The sequence below is a fragment of the Drosophila rhopaloa genome, unplaced genomic scaffold, assembly GCF_018152115.1.
Source record: "Drosophila rhopaloa isolate 14029-0021.01 unplaced genomic scaffold, ASM1815211v1 contig_150, whole genome shotgun sequence".
Lineage (NCBI taxonomy): Eukaryota > Metazoa > Arthropoda > Insecta > Diptera > Drosophilidae > Drosophila > Drosophila rhopaloa.
In genome coordinates this window covers 2,178,395-2,202,003 of record NW_025335029.1, presented here as the reverse complement: position 1 = coordinate 2,202,003, position 23,609 = coordinate 2,178,395, and the positions used below count along the sequence as shown (strand labels likewise).

The 23,609-nt window shown below is 42.5% G+C and overlaps 5 protein-coding genes across 5 annotated transcripts; 2 read left to right on the top strand and 3 right to left on the bottom strand.

Annotated features, from left to right (window-relative positions):
- Positions 1–1,061: 1,061 nt before the first annotated feature.
- Positions 1,062–13,366, top strand: LOC108046725 (gamma-aminobutyric acid receptor alpha-like). The gene is made up of 5 exons (XM_017126587.2): positions 1,062–2,052; positions 3,686–3,753; positions 4,197–4,500; positions 10,040–10,405; positions 11,621–13,366. Exons 1-5 carry the CDS (start codon positions 1,605–1,607, stop codon positions 12,559–12,561), a joined length of 2,127 nt encoding a protein of 708 aa, XP_016982076.1. The 5' UTR covers positions 1,062–1,604; the 3' UTR covers positions 12,562–13,366.
- A 108-nt stretch (positions 13,367–13,474) lies between these two features.
- Positions 13,475–15,660, bottom strand: LOC108046727 (glycerol-3-phosphate phosphatase). The gene is made up of 3 exons (XM_017126589.1): positions 15,444–15,660; positions 14,038–14,725; positions 13,475–13,974 (listed from the first exon to the last, which is right to left on the bottom strand). Exons 1-3 carry the CDS (start codon positions 15,538–15,540, stop codon positions 13,812–13,814), a joined length of 948 nt encoding a protein of 315 aa, XP_016982078.1. The 5' UTR covers positions 15,541–15,660; the 3' UTR covers positions 13,475–13,811.
- Positions 15,661–15,696: 36 nt separating this feature from the next.
- LOC108046726 (glycerol-3-phosphate phosphatase) lies at positions 15,697–17,773 on the bottom strand. Its single transcript, XM_017126588.1, has 2 exons — positions 17,528–17,773; positions 15,697–16,732 (listed from the first exon to the last, which is right to left on the bottom strand). The coding sequence occupies exons 1-2, from the start codon at positions 17,667–17,669 to the stop codon at positions 15,882–15,884; spliced, it is 993 nt and encodes a 330-aa protein (XP_016982077.1). The 5' UTR covers positions 17,670–17,773; the 3' UTR covers positions 15,697–15,881.
- Positions 17,774–18,317: 544 nt separating this feature from the next.
- LOC108046723 (mediator of RNA polymerase II transcription subunit 19) lies at positions 18,318–20,644 on the bottom strand. Its single transcript, XM_017126584.1, has 3 exons — positions 19,903–20,644; positions 19,108–19,222; positions 18,318–19,042 (listed from the first exon to the last, which is right to left on the bottom strand). The coding sequence occupies exons 1-3, from the start codon at positions 20,341–20,343 to the stop codon at positions 18,582–18,584; spliced, it is 1,017 nt and encodes a 338-aa protein (XP_016982073.1). The 5' UTR covers positions 20,344–20,644; the 3' UTR covers positions 18,318–18,581.
- Positions 20,645–21,085: 441 nt separating this feature from the next.
- Positions 21,086–23,549, top strand: LOC108046724 (dihydrolipoyl dehydrogenase, mitochondrial). The gene is made up of 4 exons (XM_017126586.2): positions 21,086–21,259; positions 21,571–22,098; positions 22,163–23,041; positions 23,240–23,549. The coding sequence occupies exons 1-4, from the start codon at positions 21,218–21,220 to the stop codon at positions 23,303–23,305; spliced, it is 1,515 nt and encodes a 504-aa protein (XP_016982075.1). The 5' UTR covers positions 21,086–21,217; the 3' UTR covers positions 23,306–23,549.
- The last annotated feature ends 60 nt before the right edge of the window (positions 23,550–23,609 follow it).

Genomic DNA, 23,609 nt, shown 5'->3' with positions numbered 1-23,609 from the left:
TGAGATGTTGTCTTGCTGCCTTGAGGACATCAGACTTGGGTGCCATCGTCGGCATTATTCTCTCACCGCCTTTGACATTTCCGGTTGATTTTTCATTAACGAATCGCCCGGCTGACGAGCTGGTTGCGGCAGCGGCATCGGATTCTGAATCCCCAACATAGTTGATCTTAATTACTCGCCATCCATTAAGCCAAAGTTCAGCAAAGATTAATATTGTAGTATGCGTACGGCAAAAATGTGATGCCGCCGCAGGCATAAAGTTTACACTTCATTTTTTTTGCAAAGTGGACTCATTAATCTTCGACTTTTCCCAGACGTGTAATTTTTTAACTCAAGATTGAGCATACGTAGTGCGAAATTATTAAAATATGATTTACGATATTCACTTTCTCATGTCATTGAATAAAAAACTTCAAAACACCAAAGAAATTACTTCGATTTAAAAAAGCGACGGATTTTACTATCTCTAAGAAAGGGGTTCATGAATAAAATATAAAACACGTAGTTATCAGATCCATTTAAGTAGTTTTCAATTCTAAGGTGTTAAATATTTTAAAATATTAAGCCAAATATCAGCTAAAATGTACAATAAATGAAAAAGTGACCAAATTAGCCAAAACGCTAAAAACTTAATATGTCTTTTAAAGGTTATGTATATTACGCATACGCCATGTATTTCAAATTTTGATAAACTTTTTAAATTTATTAAAAATAAAAACTGACTTTGCCAACAAAATGTTTTAATAACAAGTTTAAAAAACAAAAAACAAAATTATAACAAGGGTATGTAACCAGTTTTAAATTAAACATCATTCATACGACGTGTGGTTCAGAAACTAAAACTATGAGCATGAAAAGTGTGTAAAAAGAAATTTTATTTGTAAAAAATAAATATTAAAAATAAAAACTTACGTTTCATTTAGCTTATAATGAAAGTTCACAAAGATAAAGAGAAGGTTAGCCCCTTACTGAATTACTACAACAAAATATTACATTTATAAAAAGACTAATCAACGAAAGCAAGGATCTGTGAATTCGGGTCAAGTCAACCCCGATCCGCAATCTTAATAGTTTATAGCTGATAAGTGATAGCTGAAAAATGCCGCTGGCTAATTGGCCAATCAAAAACTGCCAACTGCAAGTCCAACAAGTTCCAGCAATTAAAAGAATCTAAGGAAACTCATCGCAAAGGAGACGAGGACACGGGCCAAGACAAACGGAACTAATGCCAGCCTGAAAGGAATCTCAGAAATTAAGAAGAAAACGCTTCATGAAATTGCTCTCGACCCGAGTGCAACTTCCGGTGCATAAATGAAAATAAATACGAGCACAGACGACGAGTCAACATACAGCTCAGGAAAAAGGCACTGTCATCAGCAGCAGGACCTCCAGAATGGGAATTTTAATGGCGATGGGAATGGGAATGCGAATGGGAATGGGATTGGGATCGGGCGTGGCAATGGGAGCCAGGGGCCAGTTGGAGCGACAAAAGTTAGACAAACGGATGTGTAGATTAGACCGGCAACAACGGCAGAAGACTTGGCCGTCAGACGACTAAACAATAGTTGCAGCCAGCGAACAAACAGCAAACAAAACCGAACAATATGTGCACAATGCCAGCAACAACAGATGCATCCGGCTCCGGCGATGCATCAACATCAGCTGACCTCATCGGAGAAAGGAGCCGGACCCACAGCCACTCCTGCCACCAAGGACATCGCCCAAACTTGCGCATATTTAAACTTTTGATTAGCTGCTGCCTCGTAATGCTCAGCATTTATCCAAATGCCTGGCCCTTGTCCATCATCCCCGGTTCGGGATTGGGATCGGGATTGCGACTGGGATCGGGATCCTTCTGGGTCATGGCCGACAGCATCAAGGGACGCGGCGATGCCCATCGCCTGGACACGATGGGCTCCCAGTCCCACACCTCCTCGTCCTCCTCCCTGCCGTCCTCGTGGCTCACCCAGAGCAATAACCATGCAAATATATCCGAGTTGCTGGATAATCTGCTGCGCGGCTATGACAATAGCATACGTCCGGATTTCGGTGGTGAGTAAAGAATTTTGTTCCCAAATATATTTGACACTCTTGAACTGTAATGAATATATATTTATTGATTGATACATTTTCATTTTATGAATTTAGGAGATACAGCATTTTCTGATCGATTATTTGCAATAGAGAATACAAATATATTACCAAACAAATTAAAAACTTTTGAACTAACACAATTGTATATTTAATCAGACCCTTGACCAATTTTAATTTGGTAAGCTCAGGAGTTTTAATTTTGATTTATGTGAAATAGTTAGTAAAAATATTAGGTAAAATCAAGCCTGAAGTCTTCTTAAGTTAGGGAAGTTTGACTGTAAGTTTAATGTCGATTTCATTAAAAAACGTCTATCATTGGAAAATTGTTTATAAGTGTTTTGAATAAGCAAAAAATTGAATAAAAATTGTACCACTGACAAAGATTAGTAGAGTAGAATGGAGTGGCGTATACCCCCTGAATCTTTCTGTCTGCGTCAAATCTTGCGTTGTTTACCCTTTTTGGCTCCGGCCCCCTTCCCAGGTGTAATCAGCACAGATTCGCAGATTTTCCGCTCAACGGAAGCATTTAATGAAGTGGAAATCGCTGCCAGGCGACACATCACTCACAAACGGCACCAAGGTGATGAGGCCTCCCGTGATGATTGCCTCGCAGCTTATTCGGTAAATAGTAAGTGTCAAAACCGACAAATATTTACCTACATACAAACAATTTTATTGCGTTTTCCATGGCTCCTTGCTACGAACTTCTCCCCCGAGGACTTCGCCCAAAATGGATGGGCAATTCGATTCCTTTTCAATCTTGCAAATGGTCGAAGCAATAAAAATTTAAATATTTTCGAAATTTAAAATGCCATCCACTCAATTGGGGGGAATGGATTTTGGTTAACGTGGCGAAAATTGTTTTCGCTCGCGAAACGGCTTAAGACCAAATTACATTGTTTTTAACACTTCATTAAGAATGGGCCGTGACACGCCCCCTTCCGCGGCTCGACGCCCGCCGCCCTCGTCATCTGGCGCCAGCTGGAGAGGATGAGAGGACTCAAAGGATACGTGGCAATGCACATCCGCATCCTGCGAGCGCGACGCATGTTTGCCGAACGAGCTCAGCAGCAAAGTCATTAAAAACTGTTCGCATAGGCAAAATACAAAAAATTCCTGGGGCCCTCGGGAGGAGGCGAATCTAGGGCCTGAAAAATTGCATATTAGTGCAGAAAAGCTAGATAAAAATGGGCGGCGGCGGCGGGGCATGGTTACAGATTCAGTGGGTTTGGGACTGTCTGCGAAGCGGCTTAAGTGTCATTGTTCACACAGAGAACCATTTAACATTTTCATTTGGGTCCTGCGACTCGCATATGAATATTCATAGTTGAACAAAACCGATACGTTGAGTACTGGGATTATATAGTTGGATTGCGTGGCCTTCAGTTGAAGAAATCCCATTTTCCATATCTAAACTAGGCAATGGCTCGAATAGCAAATTGAATGGAACTGGTATGATAGGTAAATGTTTAAGCCCTTTCCCAGCCACTTAACCTAAAATTCCAAAGGCAATCTAATCAAATTATATTAAATCAGATTAGGTCACAGAAAAACATAACATTATATAAATCTTACCTTTAAAATCTTTCAGGACCTCCAGCCACAGTGGAAGTGGATATAATGGTTCGCAGCATGGGACCAATATCAGAGGTCGATATGGTATGTACAATTAAATGGCTTTCAATCAGAGTTTCTATTTAAAATTGGCCAAATCACGTATTCATAAAGAAAATTTAACGATGGCCAAACCAAAATGTATAATTTTGTATATTAACAAAATAAAATAAAAATACAATATACTTAAATATTCTCTTTTCTTATTAATTTATTACAAAAATATAAAAAATTTTGGAATTGTTTTAATTTGTTTACGAAATCTATTCAAAACTTATATATTGTTTGATATAGTTTGATTTCTGTTAACATTGATCCAATTTAGATCAAACATATAAGATTCACGCTATTTGTGTATAAGAAACCCACATATATTAACTGACAATGTTCCACCACTTCCTGCTTCCCAATTCAATTTGTCGTGACATATCCTGACTGGCTTCCTTTCTTTTCCTGCGATTCTGACTCTGTCTCCGTGTCCTTTGCAGACCTACTCGATGGACTGTTATTTTCGCCAATCCTGGGTGGATAAACGTCTCGCGTTCGAGGGGGCCCAGGATACGCTGGCACTGAGCGTCTCGATGCTGGCCCGGATTTGGAAGCCGGATACGTACTTTTACAACGGCAAGCAGAGCTATTTACACACGATTACCACGCCAAATAAGTTTGTGAGGATCTATCAGAACGGACGCGTGCTGTACTCCAGTCGGCTGACAATTAAAGCCGGCTGCCCGATGAATCTCGCCGATTTCCCCATGGACATCCAAAAGTGTCCCCTGAAATTCGGTTCATGTGAGTAGGATGGGAACTTCGAAAGAATGCCAAGTGGCATGTGGAACTCAGAACTACGCTATAATTATGCATAATGGCTGCTCATTGCGCTTTGATGTGATTTGTTCTCCTCGTGTCGGCAAAATGTCCACTTGTTGGGTCCGAAGGACAATGACGAGGAATCTGGGTGGGGATTATGCTGAATGCCATGACATTGGATGAGATGGGATGGGATTGGATTGGGTTGGACGAATTGTTGGCGACAAGAAATGTGAAGTGAGATGTGTTTTGAATTGAAGGGGAAATGAAAGAAAGAAATAAATGGCACAAGGGCCGGAAATATTGAAGTGGTTCCATGCGTCTGAATGCTGGAAGCGGATTAGATGAGGTAATGGTTTAATGGGATATCCTGATGTGCTTTGGCAGGAAAATTGTAAAGAAAATTGTAAAATCTAGAGGAGAAAGTGCTTTTATTTTAAAGCAAACTATTAGGGATTGTTTTATTTTTATTAAAAGTAGACGAGATAGTTTGCCTTGTAGAGACATTCGATAAATTGACCATATGTCATATTTAAAACTGTATTTGTGTATATTAGTGGTTTCAACTTGTATAAGCATTTTAAGCAGAAGTTATTTGTTAGAAAAAATGCGTGCTATTGTCTGCGCATTGACTTTAAAATTTAACACTCATACGTCCTGTTGCCTCTGACTATATAATTCATTACCATAGTTTTGTTTTTCCATAAAAAAATACTTTTCTTGTGCTTCATAAATTGACTTTTATTTGAACTAGATCAATAATCTGAGACGACTAAATTAAAAGAAAGATTTATTTTGTAAAAAATGCTAACTGGCAAACGTATCGTATGAGTAATTTTTATGGAAGCCATTGAGCATCGCAAAAAACTTAAAATAAAATCCTTTTTGGACCATGTCCTTCATTATCTCGCTTTATTTATAATTTTAAAATACCTTTGCAATATTTGTTCTAAACGTTCTTTAATATAGTGTTAGATTAAAACGTTTCCCACTTGAAAAATAAATGTGGTATAAAGAATTGTTGTTATATGGAGCGTGGTGCTAGGTCATCTGGGTATAATTTAAGGAGTCTGTAATGAGAGGACTGAAAGCGAGTCTGGCCAGTGTAAATCCTTAGTAGGTGCAAGAGTTGGAAAGGGGGAGTAACGTGTCATTAGGGAATACTCTTGCAATACAATGCTCCTGGTGCAGCTTAAGTAGTTTGTATGCGAATATGTGACGGTGGCGCTTTTGTCCGTGTTGACTCATATGCGCCTCCTCTGAGTCCATTGTTTAGAAGTATGTAAGTATTCTTGTAATTGGTCTGTAAATTCGTATATGCATTTAGCGCATGTCGCCCGCGTGCGAGTAGCCGCCTATTAAACTTGGTTGGGTCCGAGGTGAAAATAGAGTAAGGTAATGGCCCCAGGACGCATCCTTGAGTTACGCCGGCCTGTTAAGGGTGTTTGGTGAGAGTGAAGCTGCCCACGAGTACAGAAAATGTGCGGTCCGTCTAGATTTGTATAAAAGTCCTTCATGCCAAACGAGCCACACGGTTGTTTCATGCCCCTTTGTAAATCCAAATCGGTGATGGGGGATAGTAAGCTTACAAAATTCATGATTAACTATTCTTGTGAAAAGGAGGAGCTCGAATATTTTTTTAAATGCTTAGATTATAGACGAACTAAGTATTTTTTCGATAGCACAGAGTTTTTATGTTATAAATGTGCTTACTTTTTTGTAATTCCCTCTGGCCTAAATGTTTTCACCATACAACTTCTTCGGAAAAATAAACGAAATGTGTGCAAATGTATTTAGATTTATTTGAAGTAACTAGCAAAGGCCATAGAAAGACAATTGAGATCGGAACTGATCCAATCCTCTAGCTCTCTCAATTAAGTTTTTTGGGCTGGGAGTCTTAGTTCCGTGTCCTACGAACTCGGACCACAACTCTTCGGCGGTTGCCTCCGGTCTCTCCTGTTCGTCCTAACCTCCGGCGACGGCTTCCTCCTTCCCGGATGACCACTCGCCTTATGATGACACGACGACGTCGGTGCCTCTTCTTGGTGGAGGACTTGGTGGTGGTGGTGGTGGCAGCCGTGGTGGTGGTGGTGGTGGTGCTGGCATCCGTGGTGGTGGTGGTGGCATCCGTGGTGGCGCTGCTGGCTGAGGAACTGGTGGTGGCGGGTGTGGTGGCGGAGGAGACCTGGCTCTGGAGGATCAGCATGGCCAGGACGACCAGGGAGAGAGCTAGAAGGGAGCGCATGGTGATAGTATTTTTAGTTAGTTGGGAACTAGTGTTCATGGAGAAAACGGGTGGATATTTATAGTGCCTGTGAGCCGGAGAGTTATTATATTAAGTTTTATGCAAACACAGTTGTGTCCCTTGGGAATAACAGTACCTTTTGTTTCAGTTACAGTACCTTTGCGTACTTAGGAGGCTTTGTTAGATATTTTTACACCTGCTGAACGTAATAGGAATATAAATAGAACAGAAATAGAATTTTAGTTTTGCGTAAACCCAAAAACATACGCGTACTTTATATACATAAATAAATATCTACCGTAACCTCACTCGCATAGGGTCAAGAATCTTTAAACCATTAGAATATAAATAAAGAACTTAACAGAACCACTATTATTAAATAAAATATTTAACCATTATAACTACTACAACTAAGAATTTTGGCAGTTATATTTTTTCTTGTACAAACATGATTTGTAAAAAAAAATTACGCATCGGTTAGTGTATATAAAGACCCATATGTTATGAACAACAATCCAAAGATCCTTGTCCATGTTTCAGGAGGTGGGGAATTGATATTACATTAATTACAAATCGCCTTTAAAAAATATACTGTGTAAAATATTACATTGGAAAATTTTCTTGCTTACAGTGTTTTTAAGCCATTTTAACTTGTTACTTGTTTTGGAAATTAGTTTCGTAAATCTGTACTATTTGAATTGAATAATGTATGCCACGCGAAAAAAATATATAAATGTGGGTTTCTCGCTATTCAATAAGAATTTCCTTAACAAAATATTTTGGCTTTTAGATATCCTAGAGTTGATTTATTAATACATTTGTATACGTGTCAACTGGAGTTTCTATTTTATACTAAAGAGTGCCCAAAGTATACGACATAAATCAAAAAGGGGAAATGGATACTAAATATATATAATATATAAACACGGGGAAATATCACGTTGACACTGATTGTGTATCAGATTAATAAAATTTCAGTTTTATTTTGTTTATTTAGGCGAAAAGATCTATAATTAATGTCATTGAAATGATATTAAAGTATTGTAGGCAACCATAGAGGGTGGGTTGCTTGAGCTAATATATGTCGTACTTTTCCAATATAAATTTGGTTACCTCACATTTTTGCGAATATATATAATTCAATTAGTGGATTAGAAAGTTTTCTAATTTGGTACATTTCTCATTTGCTTTACAATTGGGTTCATAGCTCTTTAAAACACAGCCTAAGAACTAAAAATGTCCAATTCCCTTTCAGATAAAAAATAAATGGCTGTGAATTGCGCCACCTTAGAGTTAGTCCCAAAATTTGCAATTTCAATTTCTCAAGAATTTTTTTGAAAGAAAGTTCAATCGATTTATTTTGAGTTGCTAGCAGCTGGTATAAAGAGATGAGGTTTGTTTTCGTCTGGGAGTTTTAGTTGGCTGTCCTGCGAACTCGGACCACAACGCGTCGGCGGTTGCCTTCGTTCTCTCCGGTCTCTCCGGCTTGTCCTGACCTCCTGCGACTGGTTCCTCCTTCCCGGATGACCACTCGCCTTATGATGACACGACGACGTCGGTGCTTCTTCTTGGTGGCGGACTTGGTGGTGGTGGCAGCCGTGGTGGTGGTGGTGGTGGTGCTGGCATCCGTGGTGGTGGTGGTGGCGGCATCCGTGGTGGCGGTGCTGGCTGAGGAACTGGTGGTGGCGGGTGTGGTGGCGGAGGAGACCTGGCTCTGGAGGATCAGCATGGCCAGGACGACCAGGGAGAGAGCTAGAAGGGAGCGCATGGTGATAGTGTTCTTAGTAAATCGGGATCTAATGCCAATGAACAAAACGGGTTGGTATTTATAGTGCCTATGAGCTGAAGAGGTATTATGTTAAGTTTTATGCAAACACAGTTGTGTCCCTTGGGAATACCTATGGCTTTTGTTTTAATTACAGTACCATTGCTTATTTACGATGTTTTGTTAGATCAGTTACCACCTTTTTGAACGTAAGAGGAATTTTTACTTCGCGCAAAGCCTAAAGTACACGCACATTATTTACACACATAACTATTTGCTTTTTATTGCCTCATTGTTTTCCCTTATTGTCTTTCACGTTATCAGTTTGAGTTTTTTGGAAATTTAAGGTGGTTCGACTTAGCATGAAAAGATCAAATCGCAGAATTTTATTAACAACGTTTTATTTTTGGAGTAAGTTAAAATTAGTTAACTAAAATAACCTCAAATATACATTTAATTATTCAATCAAAAAACCTTGTTTTTACTAAAAACTAATTAATTGCTCAGAATTCATATTCGTAGTCATTTGTTCATGCTGTAATACCGCTTGATTACCATATACCGAAAAACCTCCTTCGCCCCATCAAGATTCAGTGCCAGTTTTTGTCCTGCCCATGGCATCTCCATTATTTTTCAGTTAACAAAAAACACACCTTCTGGCATTTGAAGAATTTTCATCATATTTCCTCCTATTCATATGCAAAACAGAAAGTATGCAAAATAAATGAATGCAAAAAGGTACTAGTTTAATATTTGGTAACAATTTTTGATGGTAGGCAAGGTGTCGTCTGGAACTCACTAACTGCCTTTGCAGCTTATCGCAAATGAACAAGCCGCCACCCAACCTAGAAATGTATTATTACTTCCGATTTGTTGTGAATAATGCTGGATGGAAGCAGTCAAGAATTCAATTACCCCTCTATCTAGTCCCCTGCATTGCCTGTCGCTTAATGTTGACAATTTCCCATTTGATGCGAGCGAACTGAAAATATTGCCAAAGTCAGCGATTGCCAAACAGAAGGAGCAGATTCAGGCGGTGGTTTGGAGGATGCGGCATGCGGATTTGGGGGGTAGGTAAACCTTTTCCCACATATGGCGCAATGTTTGGCAATTTGTGCATTTTGGCGAGGCAGCACCAGCAGCATCAAATAAAATAACTGAACAAACGTGAGGTAGTGATTGAGGGGTACAAACTGTGGGTGGATAGGTGCTGCAAATGATTAAATGAAAAGTGTTTTGTATAGGAACATATATATTTATCAAGATACATAGAACTCTAATAGTAGTATTTTTGAAAAATATATATTACATTTTAGCTAACTTTCATAAATTCCATACCAGCTTTAAATGTATTTTATCTGGAAGGGTATTCTAAAGAAGATCTACTTGATATAAAAATGGTAAACAAATGATTTGTCACGGTGCAGGACATTCCTGAGTTCCGCATGTCACCCTTTTAATTGACATTTGTGCAGGATGTGTTGCATTAATCTGTAAAACAATCGAAACAGTTGGATACACCACGGCCGACGTCATCTACCGATGGAATAAAGAGCGACCCCCAGTCGCCATAGCCGAGGACATGAAGCTGTCGCAATTCGATTTGGTCGATTGTCCGGCTGGCAATCTGACGGACATTGTGTACAAGGCGGCGGCTCCAAGGCCGCAACGTCGCCCATTCAACAACAAGGACCCACCGCGACCCACCAGCAAGGTCCTGACCACCTTCGCCGGTCCGGCTGCAAAGAATCAGCATGTCCGTGGCACAGGACTCAAGCTGGACAAGGGGGCCTTCGGAACAGGTCGGGATACTGCCGGCGGAGCAGGCTCCTCCACTGGTCTAAGTGGCACCATCACCCTGGAGACCAATCACCCATGTATGTAATAAACGTCGGTTTACAGAAAATGTATAATTTATTTTTTTACTTTTTATCTGATTTTAAATATTAGACCTAGATACTTACTCTCGTCCTTAGGGTAAGAAGTCCTTAATATATATATCCTGAAAGTCCTTAAACCTACTTTTAGCTTAGTGTGAGGACAAGAACTCGGGTACTTCCTTTAATCTTAATTATACCCTTGCAGAGGGTATTATAATTTTGGTCAAAAGTGTGCAACGCAGTGAAGGAGACATCTCCGACCCTATAAAGTATATATATTCTTGATCAGGATCACCTCCTGAGTTGATATAGCCATGTCCGTCTGTCCGCTGCTGTCCGTCTGTCTGTCCGTCTGTCTGTTTCTACGCAAACTAGTCTCCAGTTTTAAAGCTATCGAATTGAAACTTTGCACATACCCTCTCCTTTGCACGCAGTATATATGTCGGAACGGCCGGGATCGGAAATGCCATATCTTTGGTGTTTGTAAAGTTAGAATGTTGGGATTTTCTAAGGGTTTTATATTTGGCTAATCAATCCGACATGCCGAATTTCATAAGGATCGGCCGACTATATCCTATAGCTGCCATATAACTGATTGATCGGAAATGCCATAACTTTGGTGTTTGTAAAGTTAGAATGTTGGGATTTTCTATGGGTTTTATATTTGGCTAATCAATCCGACATGCCGAATTTCATAACGATCGGCCGACTATATCCTATAGCTGCCATATAACTGAACGATTGGAAATGTCATAACTTTGGTGTTTTTAAAGTTAGGAAGTTAGGATTTTTTATGAGTATTAAGAATGCATCATATGAATAATTTTGGAGAATATAATTTACAGAGTATTCTGCAAGGGTATATCAACTTCGGCTCCGCCCGAAGTTAGCTTTCCTTTCTTGTTTTTTTTAAGTTCGTGCCCCTGGTTTCTCTTACACTTTTATTTCAAACAACTTAAAAACTTTCAAAAATGTTTTCTTTAAATATACATTTTTTCCAAAACATTGTAGGAATAAAAACATAATTAGTTTGTCAAAACTATTAATTGAAATTCATTGTTTTTTTTTAAGTATTTTTTATTTCTGTGTCGATTCGCATTAGATTTAATTTTTATAACATTTAAGTAAGAATAAATACAGTTTGCAAGTGCAAAAAATATTTAATTTTCCTTAAAAACACCAGTCATTTATTCCACTCCTATTTCCTTTCAGCGGAGTACTCGATGCTGATGGTGAACTTTCACTTGCAGCGGCACATGGGCAACTTCCTGATCCAGGTGTACGGCCCCTGCTGCCTGCTGGTGGTCCTCAGCTGGGTGTCCTTCTGGCTGAATCGCGAGGCCACCGCGGATCGGGTTTCCCTCGGGATCACCACTGTGCTGACGATGACTTTCCTCGGACTGGAGGCGCGCACGGATCTGCCCAAGGTGTCCTATCCCACTGCCCTCGACTTCTTCGTGTTCCTCTCCTTCGGCTTCATCTTCGCCACAATCCTGCAGTTTGCCGTGGTGCACTATTACACCAAGTACGGATCGGGGGAGTGCTACTTTATCATCGAGGAGCTGGACTCGGAATCCGGCGAGTCGGAAACGGAGCAGCTGACCTCGGACTTCCGGGACAGCACCGAGTCCAAGATCTACGAGGTCATTCCGCTGTCCATGTGCGCGATTAGCATGCCGCCGCCACCTAGCAGCCGGCTGGGCATGCTCACCTCCAGGAATCGGGGCCCTCGGAATAGACGACATGGCCTGTGGAGCATGAAGCTCCTGGGCCTCTTCGACTGGAGCCGCAGAAGAAAGCCACCCCGGGCCGATTCCGATGAGGAGGAGGACGACGAGCAGACCCAGCTGAGGGCCAACGAAGCTCCAACCACATCAGCTGCTGCTGCTGCTGCTGCTGCTGCAGCGGCACAGGCCGCTCGGATTAGTCCTCCGACTGGAGGTCGCCGCCGGATGTCCTACTACCGACGCGAGGAGATGGAGGCCCGCAGGAAGGGCAAACGCACGCCACAGTACAACTCAGTATCGAAGATCGATCGGGCCTCGCGGATCGTCTTCCCGCTGCTCTTCATCCTGATCAATGTGTTCTACTGGTACGGCTATTTGTCGAGGAGCTCCCGGATTTTGGCCAACACGCCGGACGCGAGCACCTGATGTTACCTTTTAGCAATTTAGACAGGGTCCTCGAAGAAATCAGTAAGCGATCGCCGGCAGCGAACAGACAACTAAAGTTGGGGTGTAAATGTTGCATCAGCAGCCTTGCAGCATATGAAGTGAATTGCTGCCGATGCAACGCTTACAACCAGCCGAAGATTACGCGTGGGGGGGGAAAATCGGTTGGGGGATTGGGAAAAGCAGGGAATGGGTTTAACTTTTCAGATTCAGTTACGCTCTTATTCTGATTTGCTACCAAACGTGTCAACGCTTTATGAGATTTCTTTTCGCTCTAAATTGCTAAAGTACAGAAAACAGAACTCAACTCTAACATATCAGAGGACTTGCTATAACGGACACCCTTCAAAATATCGAGCTTTAACGGTGAAAATATTGTGAGGAACATTTCGAAAACATGTTTTTGATTTTCAAAAGCTGTCTTCATAAAAAATCAATTGTACTTTTTTCAATGAAAATAAGATTTTCTGTGATACTTGCTTTCGTTATTTTGACAACTATTTGCCGAATACCTGGGGTGTCCTGTAAATTTTTTGTACAGCTAACCAATAAGTTAATTAGTTACAAATTGTGTGTATTTTAAATGGTTAATGTTAATTTAAAAGTCACAGCACAAGGAATTTGCACTTAGTTCAGAGATTTGTTTAGTTCACTGCAAATTATAACTTAAACATGGGATCACCAAGAAATAGGGAAAAATGTTAGGAAATTGCCGTCTCTGCTTTTCTGTCCTGGCAAGTAATAATAAGAAAGTATTTTAATAAGTCACGCAGCCTATATTGTTAATTCAAAGAAAAATTATCGGGCCTGAAATGTATCTAAGGACTTGTATAAGATTTATTATCCGCAAACTGTCGCTGAAATACATATTAATATTTGCAAATGGTTAGTGAAGTATGCTTATGTCGATCCGCACTAGATTTATTTGTTCATTTTATTTAAATTACATTTTTTAAAGTTACAAACTACTACTAAATCCACATACAGTTTTTAATATGCTTTGAAAATTGATAAAAGGTGTATAGTTTAAACGAGTTCATAGATAACTTTCAGACTCTGCAATTTTTCACCCACTCTAATATATAACGAAAATATCCAGCAGAGAGTGTTACTTGCCGGCAGATAAAATATGTACAACTATGTGTAAACACACAAACTAAAGCCAAATAAAAGTCGAATTAAGAAGTTGATAACGCGTTGATAGCTGCACGGGAATCGGGTGGATTTATGGCTCACAAATAGGGCAACAGATCGGCCAGTCGGGGTAGATAACAATCTGGCTGGGCCAGCTTGCCCTTTTCCCGTCGGACATCCGAGAGATTACTGTATCGACCAGTGCCCACCAGAAGCGATAGCATGCCACAATTGCTGGCAAAGCCGACATCTATTTTGAGGCTACAGAAGAAGACGGGGGAACTCATTAGAAGTGTCCTGAAAGGATGTGTTAAACCCGCTTACCAGTCACCAATCATAAGCGTTCGCTCAGCACGCAGTTCGCCGGTCTTCGTCAGAGGCTCAAGGACCAAAGGATTCGGCTTGCCCATCTCGAGGGCTTCCCGCTCCGAACAGGCCTCGATTCCGGCCACAAAGGCGGCAGTGCCGGGGATACAGAAGGCCGGATACTTGTGCACAGCATCCCGGTTGGTGACAAGGAAAGCGGAGTCGGGATTGCTGCACAGGATGTGACAGGCGCGGGCCATCTTGCAGTAGCTGAAGTACTCATCCCAGCCGACCACCACCGCACCCACATCCTTGGCCGCCTCCGGGTTCCCGAACTCGCGAGCCACAAAGTCCGGCCACAAGTCGCCCGGAGCCAGTTGCTCCGTTTCCCCGGCTCCGAAACTGTCGATTCCGTGCTGCCTTAATTCCCGGGCGATGGCCGCATTGCCCACCACGTAGACCTTGTGGCGGGCTCTATCGAAATCCGGACTCTCAACCAGATAGTCAGCAATAGCAGCCGTGGGCGATATGATGTATCGGTCGCTGGGTAAATGGAATCCCAGTCGCTGGGAGCGCTCAAAGAGCTCCTGGCGCGTCTTTAGTCCATTGTTGGTAATCAGGTAGACTTTTTTGCCCAAGCGCTGCTGCAGGGCATTCAGGACATCCGGAGCGCCCTCGATGGCCGTGTCGTCCTGCCAAATGGTGCCTGTGCGTCAAATGGATATTTAATTTGGTTTCATTTCTCATCAGTGACTATGTACATTCGAGTAGGCATTTTGTCAACAAAATAATCTTTACATGGATCCCTAAACGATTGCTAATTGGTTTTCTACAACATTACAAAATATACTTTTGAAAATTTTTTTATAATGCGAACTCTGAGTTCGAAAATTCTAACACAACAAATTGGTTTTTAATTGATGTTAGGGTGCATAAGCCCGGAATGCAATTCACTTTAAACTAATGTAGTTTCAAACGAGTCATGAAAATGTATTATCTTAGTTTCGTAAAGTAGTTTCAGTTTAACTTAGACAATTATAAGAAGCAGCACTGGCTTATAAAAAACTATGAGCACAACTGAGTTTCGGGTTTCGTTACTTGAATTTTAATTTAAACAAACAAAAAAAAAAGCGTTCCAATTGAAAAGCAAATTAATTTGAATTTTCAAAAACATTTCCAATACTTCAGGTAATGTAATGGTAAGGAACTGCAAAATTTATGAAATTAAATATTCAACTCTTGTAATTAATTTTTTAATAATACATAAGCTTTTAGTAACCGCGATCATATAAGCTTTTCCCCCACCCATGTAAACTACCACCGATATTTGCTATAGTTTTCCGGGGAAATGACAACTCTGGCAAAAGCTTTTATAAACACTATGTCGCGCTCTCTGCACCACCTTAACCGCCCTTCAAACTCACCGTCGCCATCGCAGAGAATCGTGTCGAAACTTTGGAGCCACTCGCCCACCTGCCCCCCGGATAAGTCCGTCAAGTTGATAGCACCGCCTCTGGACATTCTGCTCCGTAGACCGCTCCGCCAAATGTTTGCGACTCGACTAAATCGGCGATGGACTGGTTGATTCCAATTCACGATGATTGGGGAGAACCGAACCTGCTATCTCACTTTGGCACAAAGCTCGTTATAAAAACTATATTGAGTCGAGCATATCGATTAAGTTGACCGTCTGGCAAAATGCTTTTCACTTTATTTAAATATTTTATTTGGTAGTATAAATTGTACTATAAATTTACGTTAGGTATTTATAACTTTTCCTGTCTATTGCCGGTGAATGTAACTACAATACAAACACATGTCCGTACTACATACTGATTACTAATAAGTGATCTGCATCTCAATCATTTCAAGCCCTCCAGGCTATTTGCAATCGATGGCAGCAGATCGCCCAACTTGGGCAGGTAAACGTCTGGTATGAGCTTCTTGTCCTCGGGATTCTTGCTTAGCTTCCACTGCTCCACGTCCTTTAGCTGATGGATACCAGAGCCAACGAGCAGTGTCTGGAATCCGCAATTGTAGCCGAGAAGGATATCCGTATTGGCCCTATCGCCGATCATCAGAGTCCTCGAGGGATCGATCTTCTTCTGGCTAATCAGCGATTCGCAAATCTCCGGATTGGGCTTTCCGATCACAATGGGCTCCCGTTCCGCACAGGTTTGAATGGCCCGCACAAAGCTCCCGCTGCCAGGCACTATCATATTGGGCATTGGAAAGCGCTCATCCGTATTGGTGGCCACGAACAGGCACTCCGGATCGTTCAGGTACGAGGCGGCCTTCATCATTTTGGGGAAGCTGAAGTGCTCATCAAAGCCCACGACCACGGCCCCGATGTCCGTGTCCAGTTTTAAATGCTGCGCCATGAACTCGGCCAGCGATCCCTGCATTGGTTCCGGTCCCACCTCGGTGTGCTTTATGCCCACGGCATCCAATTCCTTGGTGATTCCCTCGCTTCCGATCACGAATACCCGTTTGCTAAAGTTGCGACGCTTCAGGTACGCCGCTGTGGCATGGGCCGTCGATATAATGCCATTCTCCTTGATGTGAAAGCCCAGCTCGACGCCCTTCTTTAGCAGCTCCGACCGGGTCTTCGTCGAGTTGTTTGTGCAGAAGTAAATGGACTTTCCCATGGCTTTAAACTGGTTCATTACATCCGCCGAGCCCTCCAGGGCCTGGCCGTAGATCCAAAGAACTCCTGCGATGAAAAATAATGGTTTCAGTGATAGTGGAAATAGGTTTAATTATCTTTCGGGTAAAAAACTGTCTTTCTTTCGGAAATCTAAACTATATATGTAAATAAGCTTAGTTATGGGTATAATATTTTATTTTCGATTTAAGATATAATCTTTTTACAACTAATATATATATATATGTACTATAATATAATAAGTTTTTGCTTTAAGGACTCGCAATGTAATATTACAGTTTGAAACAACTCAAGGTCGAGAATGAATTTTTTTAAAGAAATACTTTAAAAAACAAATGATTCAGAATGTCTGTAGTACTACAGCTCATCACATTAAAATTTAAAAAAAAATTTGATATGAGAATAATCTACATTTGATCAAGAAAAATATTATTCATAGAGGCTAAAGCTACGCCAGAGTTAAATACAACCTCTGTTCAATGAACATTTATTTTGAGCTGAAGAAACAAATAATAATGTAAATTTATTATTTAAATACAAAAATTCCATTTATCGGTTTGAGTTTTTATACTTATCAAGTTTAAACAACAGTATCAAACAACAGGATCATTTAAATGATCGTCAAACTTTTATCATCCTATCTGTAATTATGAGGGCATCCGAAAGTCGACTTGCCACTCATAAATGTCACGCATTTCACTCTTTGACATTGAAATTGGCGACGCAGCAACAACGCGTCCGATTTTTGGTATACACATATGTATCTTTATGTAACGCAACTTCCTGGTGGGAATCCTTCCGTGACCGGGAACACCCCACCCACCTCCCACCACCCCCACTTACCATCGCAATCTGTTATAACAGAATCGAAACTCGAAATCCACTCGTTCACCTTGGCGGAGGACAATTCCAGGAGATTGGTGCACGTCTGTTTATACATGTTTAAAACTGCCTTTCGCGAATAGGTGGCAAAATTAGAACTCATTTATGGCTTTGCAGCGACGGCTATCTTTTATACATCACTTTTAATTTATTAATTGGCTCTCGATTGCGAGGAACTCCCTGAGAAATAAAGCAGCTGTTTTGGGACCTGTAAAAGCTATGTTACTATCTGTCAGATTTTAACGTGGCTGCTATGGGGCCATGTTAAAGTGAACAGAGTGCTAACAAGTGTTTGGCGCCAGTTTTGAACTGGAAAACAATTGCACCCCATTTATTACTACAAAAATTATTATATAACTCCATTTGATTCCATGTGTTGTATTGCTTATAATCTGTTAGAGTTTCTGAAAAAGAAGATTCCTTATTTATATTTATTCAAGCCCCAATAACCACCAAACTCACACATTGATCATTTGTATGCTTGTTTATTATTGTTTTATGCGCCTAATCACTTAAATTAATTACTTATAGTACAGGCATTTTTATTTTGTTGAATCTCAGCTTTCTTTTGTGTTTTTAAACTTGCTGGAAGAACAAACCATTGCAGAAATATACTTGAAATACTGAACCTACAAATTACAAGGTTGGTGAGCAAAAATAAGGTTGCGAAAAAGCGCTTTTGTGGGGGGCGGGCAGGTTTTGGGTGTTTGTAAAGGGGGAGAGCTGGAATCGAGAGCGAAAACGTTTTGCGTGCGTTTTGTACCATAACTTGCATTTAAATAAATCTCATTAAGCTAGCGCGAAAAAAACGAACGAAAAATTGTTGGCTAATTACAGAAATAAACTATTTTACAGTTACAATAATCATAAATTAATAACTAGACACGAAACGTTATCGAGAAAATTGCATTTAGAGGACCGCCGGTGGTCCGTCTGCGTTTTTTTGTGTCGCCATCTGGGGTGCGTCTGCTGATGAGAGGTAATGAGCCAAGTCTATTTTGCTAAAGGATCCTGCCTAGAACTGCGACATTAGCAGGCTGCCCCCGCCGCCGCCGCTCCCCACGCCTCCGCCTCCCCCTCCCCCAACTCCGCCCCCAGGACCGCCGCTCGTGCCCAGCACAGATCCGAGGAGACCGCTTGGCATCTGCTGCTGCTGCATGGGCATCTGCTGTTGTTGCATCTGCATTGACGAGGAAAAGCTGTTCATGCCGCCCACTACGCCGGGTCCCATGCTGGCCCCCATGCTGGATAATCCTGGGCCAGGACCACCGGCCAGCGATCCCAGACTGGTGGCGCCCATAACACCCGCTGCTCCGCCCAGGCCCCCGCCACCGGGCAGCAGACCCACGCCCGGCTCCGGACTCTGGTTCTTCTTTTTACGCTTCTTCTCCTTTTTACGCTTCTTGCGCTCCTTGTCGTCCTCGTGGCGCTTCTGCTTCTTGTGCTTCTTCTCGTAAGTCTCCAGGCCGGCCGAATCTGTGAGATTGGAATCATTTGCTTAGACAATCTCAGGCTTAGCCACATATCAGCAGAAAACTCACCCAGCAGCGTAGATTCCTGTCCCGTGGTCACGCCGTCTTTGTGTTTGTGCTTTTTGTGTTTGTTTTTGTGTTTTCGCGCAGGTGTGACATATGTGGTACGATACTGTTCTGGCAGCTGCAAGGGAAATCGGAATCGGTTAAATTAGCAGGATATAATTATAAAATTCAAAACAAGTAAATGTAATATATTGGTTTTTAAATTTACGAAATACCTTTCAAAACCCTAAAACTCATTAAATCTTAACAATATTTACTTAGCTTTAACAAAAAAGTCTTTGAAATGTTATATTTTGGTTTACAATTTGTTTTAGCTTGAATAAATATAATGTGTTATTGTTGGTAAGAAAATTATAGTAAGATCACAAAAAAACTTTGAGCTTTTTATAAACGTTAGATACGCAGAAAAGGGTTAACTAAATTAAAAAAAAATTATTTGAATAAAAGATAAAAATCTAAAAACATTTAATTATTAAAAAGATCACAGGTAAGTGAATAAGAAATATTTTAAATAAAATTCTTTAAACAAATTAAGCAACTAACTGCAGAAATTTACATATTTTCTGAAATAACACCCTAACTATTACCAAATTTAAAGTCAAATCAAAAAAACTTTCTTTCAACATTTTTTTTAAACAACTGTTAGTAAAATTGATCACTGATTAAACAATTTTGGACTAAGTGCAAATAGATAAGATTCATAAAACCAAAAATTCGAATTGTAACAGTTTAAAACTGATTTAACCAAACATTTGAGTTTCGTTAATCAGAGTAATACAGTCATATAAGAACACCAACCGGTCCGGGATGAAGGCGGAATCCGGCCAGCTGCACAGGCGTTAGCGGGAGGAGCTCCTTGCCACCGATCGGCGGCTTCTCGATCACGCTCCGCAGCGTGCTGTTCTCGACGGGATGCGTGATGAGGTCGTTGATGCCGGGGATGTTCTGCAGAAACGAGGCCAGCGACTCCTTGAACTTCTTCTCCTTGAACTTGGTGAGTGTGTGGTGCAGTCCGTACTCGGTCATGAGATCCTTGTCGCCGGTGAGTTCCGCCTTGGCGGGCGGCTCTTTCATCGAATAGAAGGGGCCGGTGTGGATGATCGTGGGCGTTTTGCCCAGCGAAATGGTTGTTTTCAGGGTGCCGGATGAGTCCTGACGGGCGACCACGGGGGATCGGCCGCCACCGTGGGGCGATGACTTCGGGGAGTCCATCATGTTGCCGTAGTTGCTCATCATCATGGAAGTGGTGGAAATCTTCGGATTCTTGGCAATCTTGGCAGCCCACGCACACACTCGCACCGCGCACACAAACAGGCACAGCAACAACAACGCAAGGCCAGCAGAAGGTATCGCCGTTCGCGACTCTCGGGCAACGCCGGCCAAGCTTACACTCTGCAAAATGCGCCGCGGCTGCCCGGCACTTCGGCAGACTCTTTTCTGGTCGAATACTCAATTAATTATCTGCTCTTGTGGCGTTTTCTAACAGATTTCGGGGGCAAGTCTCGCCATCTTGTTGTGTCCGCGAACCAGTGTGACCGCATTGCGACAGCTAGCGAAAAACTGAGGCTGTGGCGAAAACGCGAGGCGAACGCACCGCGAAAATACCAAAAGTGTACTAGAAAATACCACTGTTGGCGCATACCACACACAGCTGCATTGTAAGTTATCGAGTATTCATCGTATATACAGTATATTTCATTTTTTTTAATTCAAAAAGATTTTTTCGCTGAGCCACAAACACTATAGATCAAGAAAAACTGGCGTAATATCACTACGCTCTTATTTTGCTGATCATAATGTAATCACTCGTACACCTTCACAACTATCGAATGATATTCATATAACGAAAAAAGCTTCTTGAGGAATAACAAGCTACTTTTTACGTAATCTTAATTTTAATAATCATAATATATTTTTATTTTAAAGTGTGAATATTGAACCCTAGAACTATCGATAAGTCCCAACCCGTCATATGACCACTATCGAAAGCGCTTTGCCAGCCCTGCGACCGCTCCGCTCTCCACAGCACGGAAAACAGTCGGAAAAACACATCAAATTAGTGTTGTGTTTGTAGTTAAATAACGATTATCCTCATAACTCGCCCACACCAGCCATGCAGTCCACGCTTCGACATGTTGTGTCGGCAGTAGCCAAGGTAAAAATCGGCCGATACTGCCGATTCACCAATCGCCTTTCGCCCCCCAAGTTATGCAATCTAACCTCACCGAAGGGGGCCCTGAAATGGGCAGGAAAAGCCTGGAAAATGCACTTGGATCACCTGCAGTGCTCATATGATCGCAGTGGGTGAATCACTGGCGTCTGGCGGATTTGTTTGGCCCCGCTTTCAAGGTCGCTAATTGGGCCAATTATCAGCTGATATGCGGCCGGAGATTAGTGCTGACTGCGTGCGATTGGCGTGATAAATGATAAGGTCCCAGAACCACTAGTAATCCACTATCTTTCCAGACTCCTCTGCGCACCAATGCCGCCATTCTAGGCGCCCTCAACGCCCGCTGCTACTCTAGCACGCACGAGGCAGACATTGTGGTGATCGGTTCCGGACCAGGTGGCTATGTGGCCGCCATCAAGGCCGCCCAGATGGGCATGAAGACAGTCAGTGTTGAGAAGGAGGCCACTTTGGGCGGCACCTGCCTTAATGTTGGCTGCATCCCCTCGAAAGCACTGCTGAACAACTCCCACTACTACCACATGGCCCACTCAGGGGATCTGGAGAGCCGCGGCATCAACGTTGGCAGCGTTAGCCTTGATCTGGAGAAGCTCATGGGTCAGAAGGTGAACGCTGTGAAGGCCCTGACCGGCGGTATTGCCATGCTCTTCAAGAAGAACAAGGTCACACAGTTGACGGGCTTCGGCAGCATTGTCAATCCCAACGAGGTGGTGGTCAAGAAGTCCGACGGCTCCACGGAGACTGTCAAGACCAAGAACATTCTCATCGCCACCGGCTCGGAGGTTACCCCCTTCCCGGGCATTGAAGTGAGTGCGAAAAAGCTGAAAAAAAGCAGGAATGTTTATTTACCTTCATGGTCATCCCTTATAGATCGATGAGGAGGTTATTGTGAGCAGCACTGGCGCTCTAAAGCTCGCCAAGGTGCCCAAGCACATGGTTGTGATCGGCGCCGGCGTTATTGGCCTCGAGCTGGGCTCGGTTTGGTCTCGTCTTGGCGCCGAGGTCACTGCCATCGAGTTCATGGACACCATCGGAGGCGTGGGCATCGACAACGAGGTCTCCAAGACCTTCCAGAAGGTGCTCACTAAGCAAGGCTTGAAGTTCAAGCTGGGCACCAAGGTGATTGCCGCCTCGCGCAGCGGAGACGATGTCACCGTGTCAGTGGAGAATGCCAAATCTGGCGAGAAGGAGGAAATCCAGTGCGACGCCCTGCTGGTCAGTGTGGGCCGTCGTCCCTACACCGAGGGTCTGGGCCTGGATGCCGTGGGCATTGTGAAGGACGACCGCGGCAGGATCCCCGTCAACGCCACCTTCCAGACTGTGGTGCCAAACATCTACGCCATCGGCGACTGCATCCACGGACCCATGCTGGCGCACAAGGCCGAGGATGAGGGCCTCATCACCATCGAGGGCATCAACGGCGGCAACGTGCACATCGACTACAACTGCGTGCCCAGTGTGGTCTACACGCATCCCGAGGTCGCGTGGGTGGGCAAGAGCGAGGAGCAGCTGAAGCAGGAGGGCGTTGCCTACAAGGTGGGCAAGTTCCCCTTCTTGGCCAACTCGCGCGCCAAGACCAACAACGAGACCGATGGTTTCGTTAAGGTTCTGGCCGACAGTGCCACCGACAAGATCCTGGGAACCCACATCATCGGACCCGCTGCCGGCGAGCTGATCAATGAGGCTGTGCTGGCTATGGAATACGGAGCTGCAGCCGAGGATGTTGCCCGCGTTTGCCATGCGCATCCAGTGAGTTATCACCCAACAAATGATTTACATAACTCAAAAATCACTTTTCCATATTATCGAAAAGTTTCATAACTTTTGCTTGAGAGTTTAATAAGCTTAAGTATTTTGAAGCGAAAAGTGTTTAATTTTGAGTGATGAAAGTGTTTGACATTATCATGATTTAGCAGAGCTAATAAATCGTATTATCTTCCTTTTCAGACCTGTGCTGAGGCTTTACGTGAGGCCAACGTGGCGGCTGCCTTCGGCAAACCCATCAATTTCTAAGCACTTCCCTCCCAATCCCTGCCAGCTTTTGGAGAATTTTGCACCGCGTTTGAAAGTTTTGAAAAACCCCCCAAATCGATAAATTATCCTGACAGCCGAAACGAAAGTCTCCGCATATTTGTAACTCTCAATGTAGGAACAGTAAAGTGGAAACTATAAATATTGGTAATGGCGCCAGGCGTTAATTGCAATGTAATATGTGTATTAAGCTAGAATAAATACAACACAATTTGAAAACTCGAAACTCAAAGCGTTAAATAGATTTATTGTATTGTATTGTAAGATGTTCTGGTAACTACTAATA